Source organism: Juglans regia, chromosome 5, assembly GCF_001411555.2.
Source record: "Juglans regia cultivar Chandler chromosome 5, Walnut 2.0, whole genome shotgun sequence".
NCBI lineage: Eukaryota > Viridiplantae > Streptophyta > Magnoliopsida > Fagales > Juglandaceae > Juglans > Juglans regia.
Window position 1 is genome coordinate 17,516,724 of NC_049905.1, and position 12,299 is coordinate 17,529,022.

The following is a 12,299-nucleotide window of genomic DNA, read 5'->3' on the forward strand; positions in this document are numbered from 1 at the left end:
GATTGTGAATTTTAACTCATACGCGGAAGTCACTACTACAAGAAAAAATGGTTGTTGCGGCAAAAATCTTTTGCAGCAAGTAAGATTTGGTCGTAAAAATACGCTTTTTTAACTATAATTGCATTTTTTATGCACCGAGTGAAAAAGTAGCCACAAATTAGGATTTTTGCAGCAATTTTTGGTCACCGCAAATAAATCGGCCTGAAAATGAGCGTAAATTTCAACACTAATGCTTTTACGGAAACAAAGAATCGTGCCTCAAATAGTTAGCATATAAAAAAGTGGCATTTTCTCCTTTCTTTTACGGAAACAAAGAATCGTGCCTGAAAAAGTGCCCGATACTCTCTTTCTATTCTCTCGAGTTTTCTTTTGGCCTTTACCCCTATTGTGCCTTTGGTGTGCTGTTGCAACTTAGGGAAGCCGGTGACTCTCTCTCTCTCTCTCTCTCTCTCTCTCTCTCTCATATGTTATTTTCTATTTCCTTAAAAATCCTAACCATTGCATCTCCAACGACATTGGGATTTCTATTTCCTATTTCTCTCGACGAGTTTGTTTTGGCTTTATGCTTCTTCTTTTGCTTTGTATTGATTAATGGCTTTTTGTTGTTTCACTGATTTCTAGATTAAAAGTTGGTTAAGGTTGTTGATGTCAATAATGTTTTCATGTTAGGGGGTTCAAACCTATTGTTGGCTCATGTTGATTCTTTGTGTTCATTTATGCTTTCTATTTGTTTATTTATTTTGCACTTTGCTCGGTTATGAAATTTTTTTTTTTCTTTGATAACTTGAAGTTGAGTTTTAGACTACATATGAGACCTTTTTTGTTGGGATTGGGACTTACTCTTTGATTTTAGGCTGTAATGGCTGTAACTTCAGTTCACATTTGTGTATTATGTATACAGCTTACTGTAACTTTAAGTATGTGAACAAGACCATATATGCTTCATGCATGATCACCAATAGTTATGCACTTATTTTTCACTCGGGATTTGCTAGTATACCTTGAAAGCTTGTTGATTCATTCCCTTGATGTTATAATCGTTGCCCTTCTTGCTTAAAATTTGTAGAATAGATAGATTTGGATAGATTGTTTTTTGTCTAACTTGTTTTTGAAGTGCTCTGGTCTATCCATGAGTTTTAGGTATTTTATTTATTGTCTTTGGTAATTTGCTATTTGTTAACATGGATTTTAATGTCCCTCCAGCCGATCTGCAAATAAAAAACTGTTGGCATTGTTGGCAGTTCTAATTACTGTTCACATTGTTTTCTTTTTCTTGGCTCAATCTTAATTAATTAGCTGTTTCAGTTCCAATTTTGGCAAAGAATTATTCTTGCATACTTTATAAGTATCCTTTGTGAATTATTCTTGCATACTTTATAAGTATCCTTTGTGCCTTTGAAACCAATTTCTTATTGAGTGATTGTTGTCTTAGGAATCAAATAATGGCAAGAACTTGGTTGGCTCAAAGATTAAGGCCTTGTTTGTTTTTCAAAAATATCTCATCTCATCTCATCTCATCTCACCTCATCATTACAACTTTCCCAAATCTCCACACAAAATAAAATAAACAATTCAACTTTTTCAAATCCCAAAACAACAATAATATTAAAAAATATATTCTAACAATATTTTATTCAACTTTTTAACTTTAATCTCAACTCATCTCATCTCATCTCATCTCATCTCTGAAAACAAACGAGCCCTAAGGTTTGTTCCTTGATTATAGTTACTATAAGTTGTTCTGATCAAGTACAAATAAAGTTATGGTTTTGATAAAGTGTTTTTGTATTATATTATGTAATCATTTCAATGTCTGCATAAAAATTATTGATTTGACTCAGTCATACACTCTTTGCAACTTTGTTAACTATATCCTTGATAAATGTCGATGTGGGATATGGAAATCCCGAGCTTGTTTTTCCTTAACATTTTATTTTTTAACTTTGTAGGTTTTATAAAGGTGTTAATGATTCGATAGAGAGATCCTAAGGAAAATAAGCATATGGTGAGATGTCAAGTATTGAAGCCAGATACAATTATTGAATGAGATCCATTGAAAATTGATCAGGTCAATATTTGCCAAATCAAGTTTAAAGAAAAGCAAGGAATTACATCATCTCTCTTGGACAATCAACTATGACGCTAAGGATGGTAGTTCAACTAGAGAGAAGTCTAAAGGGAGGGCATTGTGAAGATGGGAAACAAGGGATTGGGGTGGGGTTTTCGGGTAGAGTTTTAGTTCTACAGGAAATAAGGGGTTGGGGTCGGGCTTGGTGTATTTTGGGTTATTTTTCACAGACTTTTTGCTTCATTAGTTGTATTATGGGCAAGGTTTTTTCTTGTATACATTTAGTGTACTTGGTTACTCCTTTTGATATATATATATAATATTTTTACTTATAAAAAAAATATTCGCCAAAAATAAATAAATAAAAGAGCTTACTTGTACATAATAGAATATAATGGTAAATATAATGCCATGAAAAATCTCTTTTAGCATGTTAGTAAATCTTTAGAGTCCACAATCAGATGAAGTAAACATTAGACTGCATGTGTGTTAGTAGATGCAGGCCTTTTGTATGCATAAATTACTAATCAAGTTTTTTCTACTTGCAAAAACCTATTCTTTAACAGAGGTTTTGTTTATGAAACAGATTTGATCTAAAAAGTTAGTTAGGACTAAGCTGTGTGGTGGATTTGGCGAGTAGAGTGTTTTTTGTTTAACTTGTTTTTTAAGTGCTCTAGTGTTAGTCTCTTATATTGATCCAGTTCAATAGTTTTTCCCAGAATTAATGTAAGTGGATCGAGGTTATTTCTAGAAGATCACTAAATCAGTTGGCATATTCATTTTGTATATTCTTTTACTCTCTTTTTATATATTTTTTTTTATTAGGTGAGACAACATTTATATTGAATTTGGTAGCTATTGTCGTGTGAGTCTCATCTACTTGCGTTATGCTCTTTGGTTTTCGATAAGTGCATGCGACCGCATAATTTATTATGTCACATCATGTAACTGCTGGAGTAGGTACGCACACTTTGGTACGTACTTACACGTACGCGATGGGCATGTTGAGGCGGTGCTTACGTTCAAAGGAGATTAAACAGGTGAGTCTCAGAGCATTTCGTATATATACAAGCTGGTTTATAATTTGAACGTTAAGACATGATGCATACAATTAGCTGTATTGGGTATAATTATAATTTTCTTTGCGTGTTTGAACTTCCAGGGGTTTGAATTTTTTTCAGTTCTTCTTCATTTTATTTTAATCTTGGTTGGTTGGTTTGGTTTACAACTATAAATATGCAAATTAGAGTGTTTTGTAATTTATCTATATATATATATATATATATATATATGTCACGCGCGTTTGATATAATATTGTTTTGAGTGATCACATGATTAATCATCAACATTAGTTGTTATCATAAGTAAGATTATACTTTTATTTTGATATTCACATGATAATTTTTTATTTATTTTAAAAAATATCATGAGAAAATGTAATTAAATTCAAATTTTATAATTTAAGTGCCGATAAATCAATGTTATCAGCTACAAATATAAGTCTACGCATTGTGCGAGTTATATATAGGCTAGTATAATATAATTATATGTACGTAGCTCTTTCTTTCAATCAAACTTTCACAACTCCTAAACAAATTATCGTATGATTAACCTGAGTAATGATTTGTACAAATCTCAGATATAAATACAAATCTCGTACAAGTTCTTTTAGAAAGTGAACAAAATTCATTTTTTTAATAGAATTTACTTTTTTATAAAAGACATGAGAGTGTTTCATGCTTAAGGCTTGTACTAACATTACCCAGTTAATATATATATATCACTAATTTTAGCCGCTCTACTCTAATCCCTAATTTAATTCCCTTTAATTACGTACACTGCAGGCCTAATTTACAGAAGAGTTGATCTAGGACAAAATGGATGGGGGAATCGACCGCGGAGGGGACATGATGAGTACTTTCCAGTATGCAAAAGTGATCATGAAAGGAAGATGGTTCGTGTTTTTCGCCACCATGCTGATTATGTGTTGGTTTGGGGCAGCCTCCATCTATGGAGTGTACTACAAAGTGATTAAAGAAACTCTTGGGTTTGAAGCGAAAGAAATGAATCAGATAACTTTTTATGAACATGTGGGTGCATACTTCTCAGTATTCGTTGGCCTTCTTTGTGACTTGACACCAGAATGGCTTGTGCTCCTCATCGGTGCTGCCTTTAACTTTGGAGGCTTTTTCATGCCTTGGATAGCCGTCATGCACAAAATTCCGAAACCAAAAGCTTCGGAAATGGGCGTTTTCGTTGGCCTTGGGGCCGCTGCACCAAACTTTGCACACACAATAGCGCTCGTCACCTGTGTCAACAACTTCCCGGAGAGCCGAGGCGTTGTGTTGGGTCTAATGAAGGGCATGGCTGAAGCTTCTGTAGCTGTCCTGACCCAGATTTACCAGCTCGTTATACATGGAGATGATGATGTGAAAAATCTTATTCTTGCCACTGCTGTGCTCCCCGCTATAACTTCAGTTGCTTTTGTGTTCACAATCCGGAAGATAGAGCGGGATGATGACGATCAAAGGTGGCAACGTCATCCAAACGAGCTCAGAGTGTTCTTGAAATTCTATTATCTAACGAGCGTAGTTGCACTTTTTGTCTTGACCGTGACTTTGCTTGAGAGATACTTCGATGTTACCAAGACAGATCATAAGTATCATGTCATTGTGATCTTTGTCCTGATCTTCCTCCCGCTTTATAATGTCATTAAAGAAGAGGCTGCTGCCCAGTCCAGACTCGAGAAACAGCAGTTCTTGGATCGTCTTGCTGTATTGGTAGTACACTTCATTGAAAAACCACAAGAAGTATTCCTTCCAGATTCTAATTCTTCTATTAATCAAATACTAGAAGAGAAGAAGCCCAAAAGATCTTGTCTCTCAAGCATATTCTTCAGCAAACCAGAAAGAGGAGAGGACCACTCCATTTTCCAAGCAATCCTAAGCATCGACATGTTGTACATCCTTGTTATCATGCTATGCGGATATGGGTCAGGCTTGACAGCCTACGAACACTTCTGGCGCCTTGGTAAAGCACTGGGAAACAAAGAACAAGTCGTGACCTCCATTATATCAATGGCTAGTGTATGGAACTGCTTTGGGAGGATCTATTCTGGGTTCCTCTCCGAACTCTTGATTATCAAATGGAGAATTCCTAGGGCGACGATGTTGGCGTTCATGCTTCTCCTGCAATGCATAGCCATGCTCCTAGGCGCCTTCCCAGAAATCCCCGGCGCGTACTACTTAGCAACAGTGACAATTGGATTTGCACTTGGTGCACAATTGCCAGTAAACTTGGCTATGATTTCTGAGTTCTTTGGCCTTAAGTACTACGGCACATTGCTCAATTTTGCACAGTTGACCACTCCACTTGGCTTGTATTTAATGAATCAAAACCTCGCAAGAGTTCTTAATTACGAAACGGAGGTAACCAACGACATTATAGCTCAGGGCAAGGATCCGTCGACTGTGATATTGGATCAAGTTTGCCGGGGTTCCCATTGTTTGAGGCTTTTATTCTCTACTTTGGCTCTCATTTCATTAGTCGGAGCTCTTGTCTCCCTAAAATTTGCTGGGAGAACACGAGGGTTTTACCAAGGGGATGTGTATAAGAAGTTTAGAGGTCAAAGATGTACAGGAAATGGCAGATCTAGGAGTGTAGAAGGTGAGGCACACGTGAAGCACTTAGGAGGGGACGTCGAGGCCCAGGCCCTGGAGACTCATGAGATGGCTCAGGCCTGATCATGATCTCAGTTAATGGACGACAGTGAACCTTTAAAAAGTTCACAGAGATTGGTGGACCAAAGAGATCATCATCAAATTAGAACAAGAATTAGATATATAGGACAATGTAATTAATTTGTAAATTTTCTTTTTAGATCTAGCACTTTTTTTTTTCCTATTTATTTGGCTTTGATTAGGTATTATTGGAATTAGAGATTTGATCTTAATTCTTATTAATAGATCCGGCCAATATCAACTTAACTCATTTCACTATTATTTATAAATTATATCAATTCATCTCATCTTTAAATTCAAACACGACCAGCTTAATTACATCTAACAGTATTATAAGTGAACGCGCGTATAAACATATATATATATATATATATATTTCATATTTACGCGTCTTTTATAAAAGTACAAAGGTGCAAGGAATAACTTAATCAAAAAAGAAAATATTATTGATTAACATGAAACGTGTCTGAGGTCGATCTCTCTAGTAAATCTTTTACAACGCATGATCATGTACATGATTAACGACGAATGATAATTTTGTAAAATTAAAACTCATTTTTAATAAAGCGACAAGCTAGCTAGCTTATATTGGTTAATTGTGAAATTAGTAATTGTAAGAGAGTCGCAAGAAAGTTATATATAGTTATATTACTCCTCAAAAAATAATCTCGTCGGATGGCCCAACTCAGAAATAGGAGCAACTAATGATCATAGAGTTACAACCTAATTACTACTTTTTATTTGCCACTTATATATTAATAAAATAATATTTTTTTTATTGATATATAATTGATATATATATCAATGATAGTAAAATATTATATATATATATCAATAAGAAATAATATTTTTTTTAAAAATTCAATTTTACTAATATAAATCATTAATCTAACTCATTTTCTTTTAATTTTTTCTAATTAAGGATGTTAAAAAAAAAAGCTTCAAAAAATGATAAAAAAAAAAAAGAACTTCAAATACACTATAAGTACTAGTAAATAATTAGTAAGAGGTCAGTAGTAACCCTATCACTACTCTTACTTTAACAATTTTGCTACATACAAACGCCACTGCGCAAGCAGCATATAATTGGCAGACATGGCATAAACATTAATGCTCTAAACAGTCTTGGTGAACAATCTGGAGCGAATAGAGAGGCGCGCAACCGTACTCGTGCAATGCAACTCTAACATGGCCACCTTCGTAGCCACCACGGAAGGCGTCGCAGCAGCTTTCCGATCCGTGCTTCGACGTGCCCATCTAGCCACTGAGCACTTCGGTCGTGGGTCCGACCATGTCCGAGTGGTGGCTGTGAGAAAGACCAAACCAGTCTCTCTTATCCGCCAAGTCTACAATGTTGGGCATCGGTGCTTCAGGGAAAATTACGTTCAAGAGCTCATCGAGAAAGCTCCTTAGGTTCATTTCCTTTCTTTCTTTCTCTTCTCTCTGAGATTATTAATTTTCTTTTTTATTAAATGCAATTGGTCCGCAACCAAACAGAGCATGAGTATCAAGGTATATATCTCTAAACAAATTATTCTTTTGGTTTATTTAAAGGTCTCAAATTATGAAAATTGTAAAATTTTCTTTTTCTTTGGGTCCTTTTATAATAAGAGTTATTAACTCTGGTAGTTTTTTTGTCATTTGCAGCTTAATTCCAGACGTTATTGAGTAGCATTTCATTGGGAATTTGCAAAGCAACAAGGCCAAGCCTCTTCTAGGTACATTATTAAGAATAGACCATATTGTTTTGGGTGAGAAGGAAGCAAACCCTCTTTTCCTAGCAAGTAAATCAATCACATAACTGGGTTTCTCTCTAAAAATTTTAAATTGTTTTAATTTTGCATTTTACTATTCTCTATGTTGTGACGCATTGGGGAACTCAGTCATTTTCTTTTTCCCAATTTGAATATTTATATTCTTCAATGTAGCTTAGAAGTTTCTGCAACGATGTGTTGGAGCTTGGAATAGAAATGAAGACGAAGGGAGGGAGACACTGCTTCGAGAGGTCTTCGGCTTCAAGGGAGGGAGGAATAGAAAGTGGAAATACGGGAGATGGAAACTAAGAGAGGGAGGGAGAGAGAGACAAAATGGTGCGTTTGGATTTTTTTTTACCACGTCAGCCTGCGCTTACCCGGCACTTGAAAGAGGTGACTGACTATAGAGTTTTTCTTACTTTAAAGGGTCATATTTTTCACAAAGTTGTTCTAAACACACCCATCAGTTGGATCGTTTACATTGTTTATATGAATAGAAATACTTTTGGCATAAAACATCTCTTTATGATCTACTTAAAAAGAAATTATGAGTCAGGAACTAATTGCTTGGTTGGATTTTAATTATGCCTCATCACCATTCAACTAGTTTTATACATGAGCACCAAACGAACCAAACCCTTAATTATTTCATATGGCATGTTCTTGTAGTAAATAGATGTATAAGCTAAGGAAAAGCAATGCATGGCAAGCTGACAAAATTATGTAAAGAACAACAAAACAATTCAAAATGTAGATTTCCTTGTTATTGATATTCAAGGCAATTGGCTGAATGTTTACAAGTGTCACCTATCACCTATCCTGATCAAGTACCTACACCTACCTATATTCAAACAGATTGGCTCATGTTGGAATGTTTACAGAAAACTCTATACCTATCCTCTTTCTTTCACACTAAATATGATAAAAACGTGCTTGCGAATTTTTTGTTTATATGCTTGTGGATAATTGATTATGTCTTGTTGTTTTACATGCATTGTGTAGGGTTCTTCATTTATCAGCTTGCCGCCCAATTTTTTTTCATTATACTTGGAGCCGGATGTTTTTATATTATGCTTGCTACACAGTTTTTAGATAATTTGCTGCACATATCAAAATTTCTCAATAAGTGATGTTGAAATTTTTACACAAGTTCTGGGTCAATATTCAGGATATTTGAGGGGCTTGGGTCGTTGTGTAAAGCCTTCTAGTTATTTCTCAACCTCAAGTACCTCTATAGCATTAGAGAATGCGAATTCCAGGATCGAAAAATTGATTACAAGACAACATGAGTTAGAGGCTCAATTGGCGAAATAAGTAGACATGGAGATGCGCATCAAATAGCAAGAAGAACAACAACTAGAGTTCAGGACAGAGATGCAACTCCAAATGCAGACGCTTATACAACAGTTCAGGCCTCCAAGCAACTAATTTTTATGTTTTGCATACATAATTTTGGGATTTAATTATAAAGTTGATGACATTATTAGTATTATTAATATTTTATTTATTTAGTTCGGACTTATGACTACTTTTATTTGTATTGAACAATTTGTAATCTATTTTTTTAAATATTATTTAATTATGTCTATTTTGTTTTAAATTTTTCATTAAAATAAATAATTAACCGTTCGAATGTCCACGAAATGTTCGAATAGGATACATCGTAAACAACCGTTCGAACATCACAATAAACCATTTGAACCGCTGTTAATTGGCAAATCGTTTGATCCTTTCATTATATGTTCGAACAGCTTACTCAATCCGTAAAATTGCAAAAATATAATTTTTTGTTCGATCATCAATTTTTTTGTTCGAACATTCCCTCATGTCTATTTGGTCGAACAAACTAGTATCAATTGACCATCCATGTATGATACATTCGAACATACATATCCGTTCAAACTTTTTGTTGGCATTCGAACATCTTTCTAGGACAAAGTTCATTTGACCCAGAAAAAATGGTCGTTCGAACGGTCCAGCAAATTTTTGTCCCAAAAGATATTTTTGGGGACAAAATTCACATTTTGGGACGACCTTGGGATGCTTTATTTTCGTCTCAAAATGATTTTGGGATGAAAACCCAATCTTCGTCCCAAAAAACATTACATGTAGTGAATTTACTGCTTAGTTTGTGTTTTTAATTAGTTAGTTCTATTATTGTTGGAGCTCCTTGTTTGCAGCATAGTATGTTTTGGTGTTTAAACTATACATGCTTGCTACCCAATTATGATTATTTAAAAGCATATGCTAAACTTAGTTAACATCTTTTTTTTTTTATAAATTTTTTAGAATTATGGATTAATTCCCAATTGCATGAAGTTTCCTTGTTCACCACTCTCTTGAAATAGGATGACTATGGGGTATCAAACAATATTGATGTCTTCGAAACCACTACAAATTCAAGTATTGTCATTGAAGATATATACCGAATCCCAAGCATGCATGAAGATTCAACGTTGCTAAGAAAAACCCAAGGGCTGGAAACTTTAGTGTAGAAAGAAAACAATTTCCTTTTCTTTTCTTTCTTTGTAGATAATGATGAACACGAGAAGATGAAAACCTTTGGTATTTTCTTCATTACCTTTTCTGTGTACAAACTTGAATATTTATAAAGTACATGCTAACAAACTTCTCCTGGGAATATACTCAAGCACTTGCTATGCATTACAATTTACAAAGTGAATTGGCAGAGTTGGTTACAAGGTGTCGGCCATAATACAATGCAGTACAGTAGCAGTACAATAACCATACCCAAAGGGTAGGTACCAACCTATTCTAGGTGATTCCAGAAGATTCTTCTTGAGAGGTGTCCAATGAAACAGTTAACGTGGTTACTCTTCTGGAGGCAGTTGACGTGTTGGAATTCTTAGAGGTAGCAGTAGATAGCTCAATATGCCCCTGCAAGTCTAACGGTGTGTCAACCATTGTTAGACTTGTTCGCAGTAAGTGAAAGCGAGACGAGACAATTGGTTTTGTAAAAATATCAGCTAACTGATCTTTGGAAGGGAAAAAGGCAACTTGAAGTGTTTTTGCAGCGACTCTATCAAGTACAAAGTGGAAATCTATCTCCATATGTTTAGTTTGTGAGTGAAGTACAGGATTGACGGAGAGGTAAGTGGCACCGAGGTTGTCACACCAAAGAGTTGGGGGTTTGGGAAGGAAAATACAGAGTTCTTTTAAGAGAGATTGAACCCAAAGTAATTCAGCAGTGGCATTTGCTAGGTCCTTATACCAACCTCAGTGCTTGATCGAGCAACAGTTCATTGCTTTTGAAAACTCCAGGATACTAAATTTGGACCAAGAAAAATACAAAAACTACTGGTAGAGCGGCGGTCATTAGGGCGCTGCATCAGAGAAGGTTTGTAGTTGAAGGAAGTTGGATTTTTGAAAGAGAAGGCCAAAATTTAAAGTGTGTTTAATGTATCGAAGTAGTCTCTTGACTGCTTGCCAATGGGACATTTTCGGATTATGCATGAACTGTAAAATTTTGTTTACAGCAAAGGAAAGGTTTGGGCGAGTTAAGGACAAGTATTGTAGACTGCCTACAATACTTCTATAAAGTTTTGGATCAGTGAAGGTGGGAGTATCAGAGATGTATAGGTGGGATGAGGTAGACATGGGAGAAGTTATACCATTGGCAGATAGCATGTTTGTGCGAGCTAGAAGGTCATGGATATATTTCTGTTGGGAGAGATGGATGCCATCTGGTGAATATGATACTTCCAACCAAGGAAGTAGGACAATTTTCCTAGGTCTTTTGTTCAAAAGACAAAGGCAAGAAATTTAATAAGATGTTCAATTTGGGCATCATGGGAACTGGTGACAATAATGTCATGTACTCAAGTACATAAATAAGAACTGACTTGTAAGAGTAGACAAACAGAGAAGGGTCGGATTTGGATGGAAGGAAACCATATTCACAAAGTTTGGAGCTCAGTTGTGCAAACCATGCACGGGGTGCTTGCTTAAGGCCATAAATGGCCTTTTGCAAGTGACATATCTAGTATGGGTGGTCAAGGTGGACAAATCCAACAGGTTGAGACATGTAGACAGTTTCGGTCAATTCACCATGGAGAAAAGCATTTGAAATGTCTAGTTGTCTAAGAGGCTAACCATGGGAAACAGCAAGGGAAATGACTAACTAAATGATGGTGGGTTTGACGATGGGGCTAAAGGTCTCGAAATAATCGACTCCCTCTTGTTGATAAAACCCCTTAGCGACTAGTCTCACCTTGCGACGTTCAATGGTGCCATAGGCATGATACTTTGTGCGAAAGATCTACCTGCAACCAGCAATGTTAGAGGAAACGAGAGGGGGAACCGGTATCCGAGTGCAATTTTTTATTATGGCTTGAAATTCAGTAGTCATGGCATTTCACCATTCAAAGAAACAGGAGGCCATGGTAAACGAGCTTGGTCCTTCTAGTATTTCAAGAGATGAAATTAGGGCTTGACGTGGTGGAGGGTATGGAATCTGACTATCAAGAAATTGTTTAGGACAGGAGGAGTTTGTTTTTGAGTGGGTTACAATGGGTGATTGAGGAGGAGGAATGGATTGAGTATTGTGCGAAGGGAGTTGACTGGTTAAAGGTATTGAGGTGGGAAGGTTTTCACTGGTCACGGGATGGGATGATGAAGAATGGGGGAAAGGAAAAGACGTGTTTGGTGCAGAAGATAGGCTTGAAAATAAACTTTGTGATGTGTTAGTTGACGATGGGTTTGGGGTGGAAAATGATG

At 35.8% G+C, this 12,299-nt stretch overlaps 1 protein-coding gene across 1 annotated transcript; it reads left to right on the plus strand.

The window, feature by feature from the left end:
* The first annotated feature begins 3,945 nt into the window (after positions 1-3,945).
* LOC118348450 lies at positions 3,946-5,811 on the plus strand. The gene has a single exon (XM_035690075.1). It carries the CDS (start codon positions 3,946-3,948, stop codon positions 5,809-5,811), a length of 1,866 nt encoding a protein of 621 aa, XP_035545968.1.
* The last annotated feature ends 6,488 nt before the right edge of the window (positions 5,812-12,299 follow it).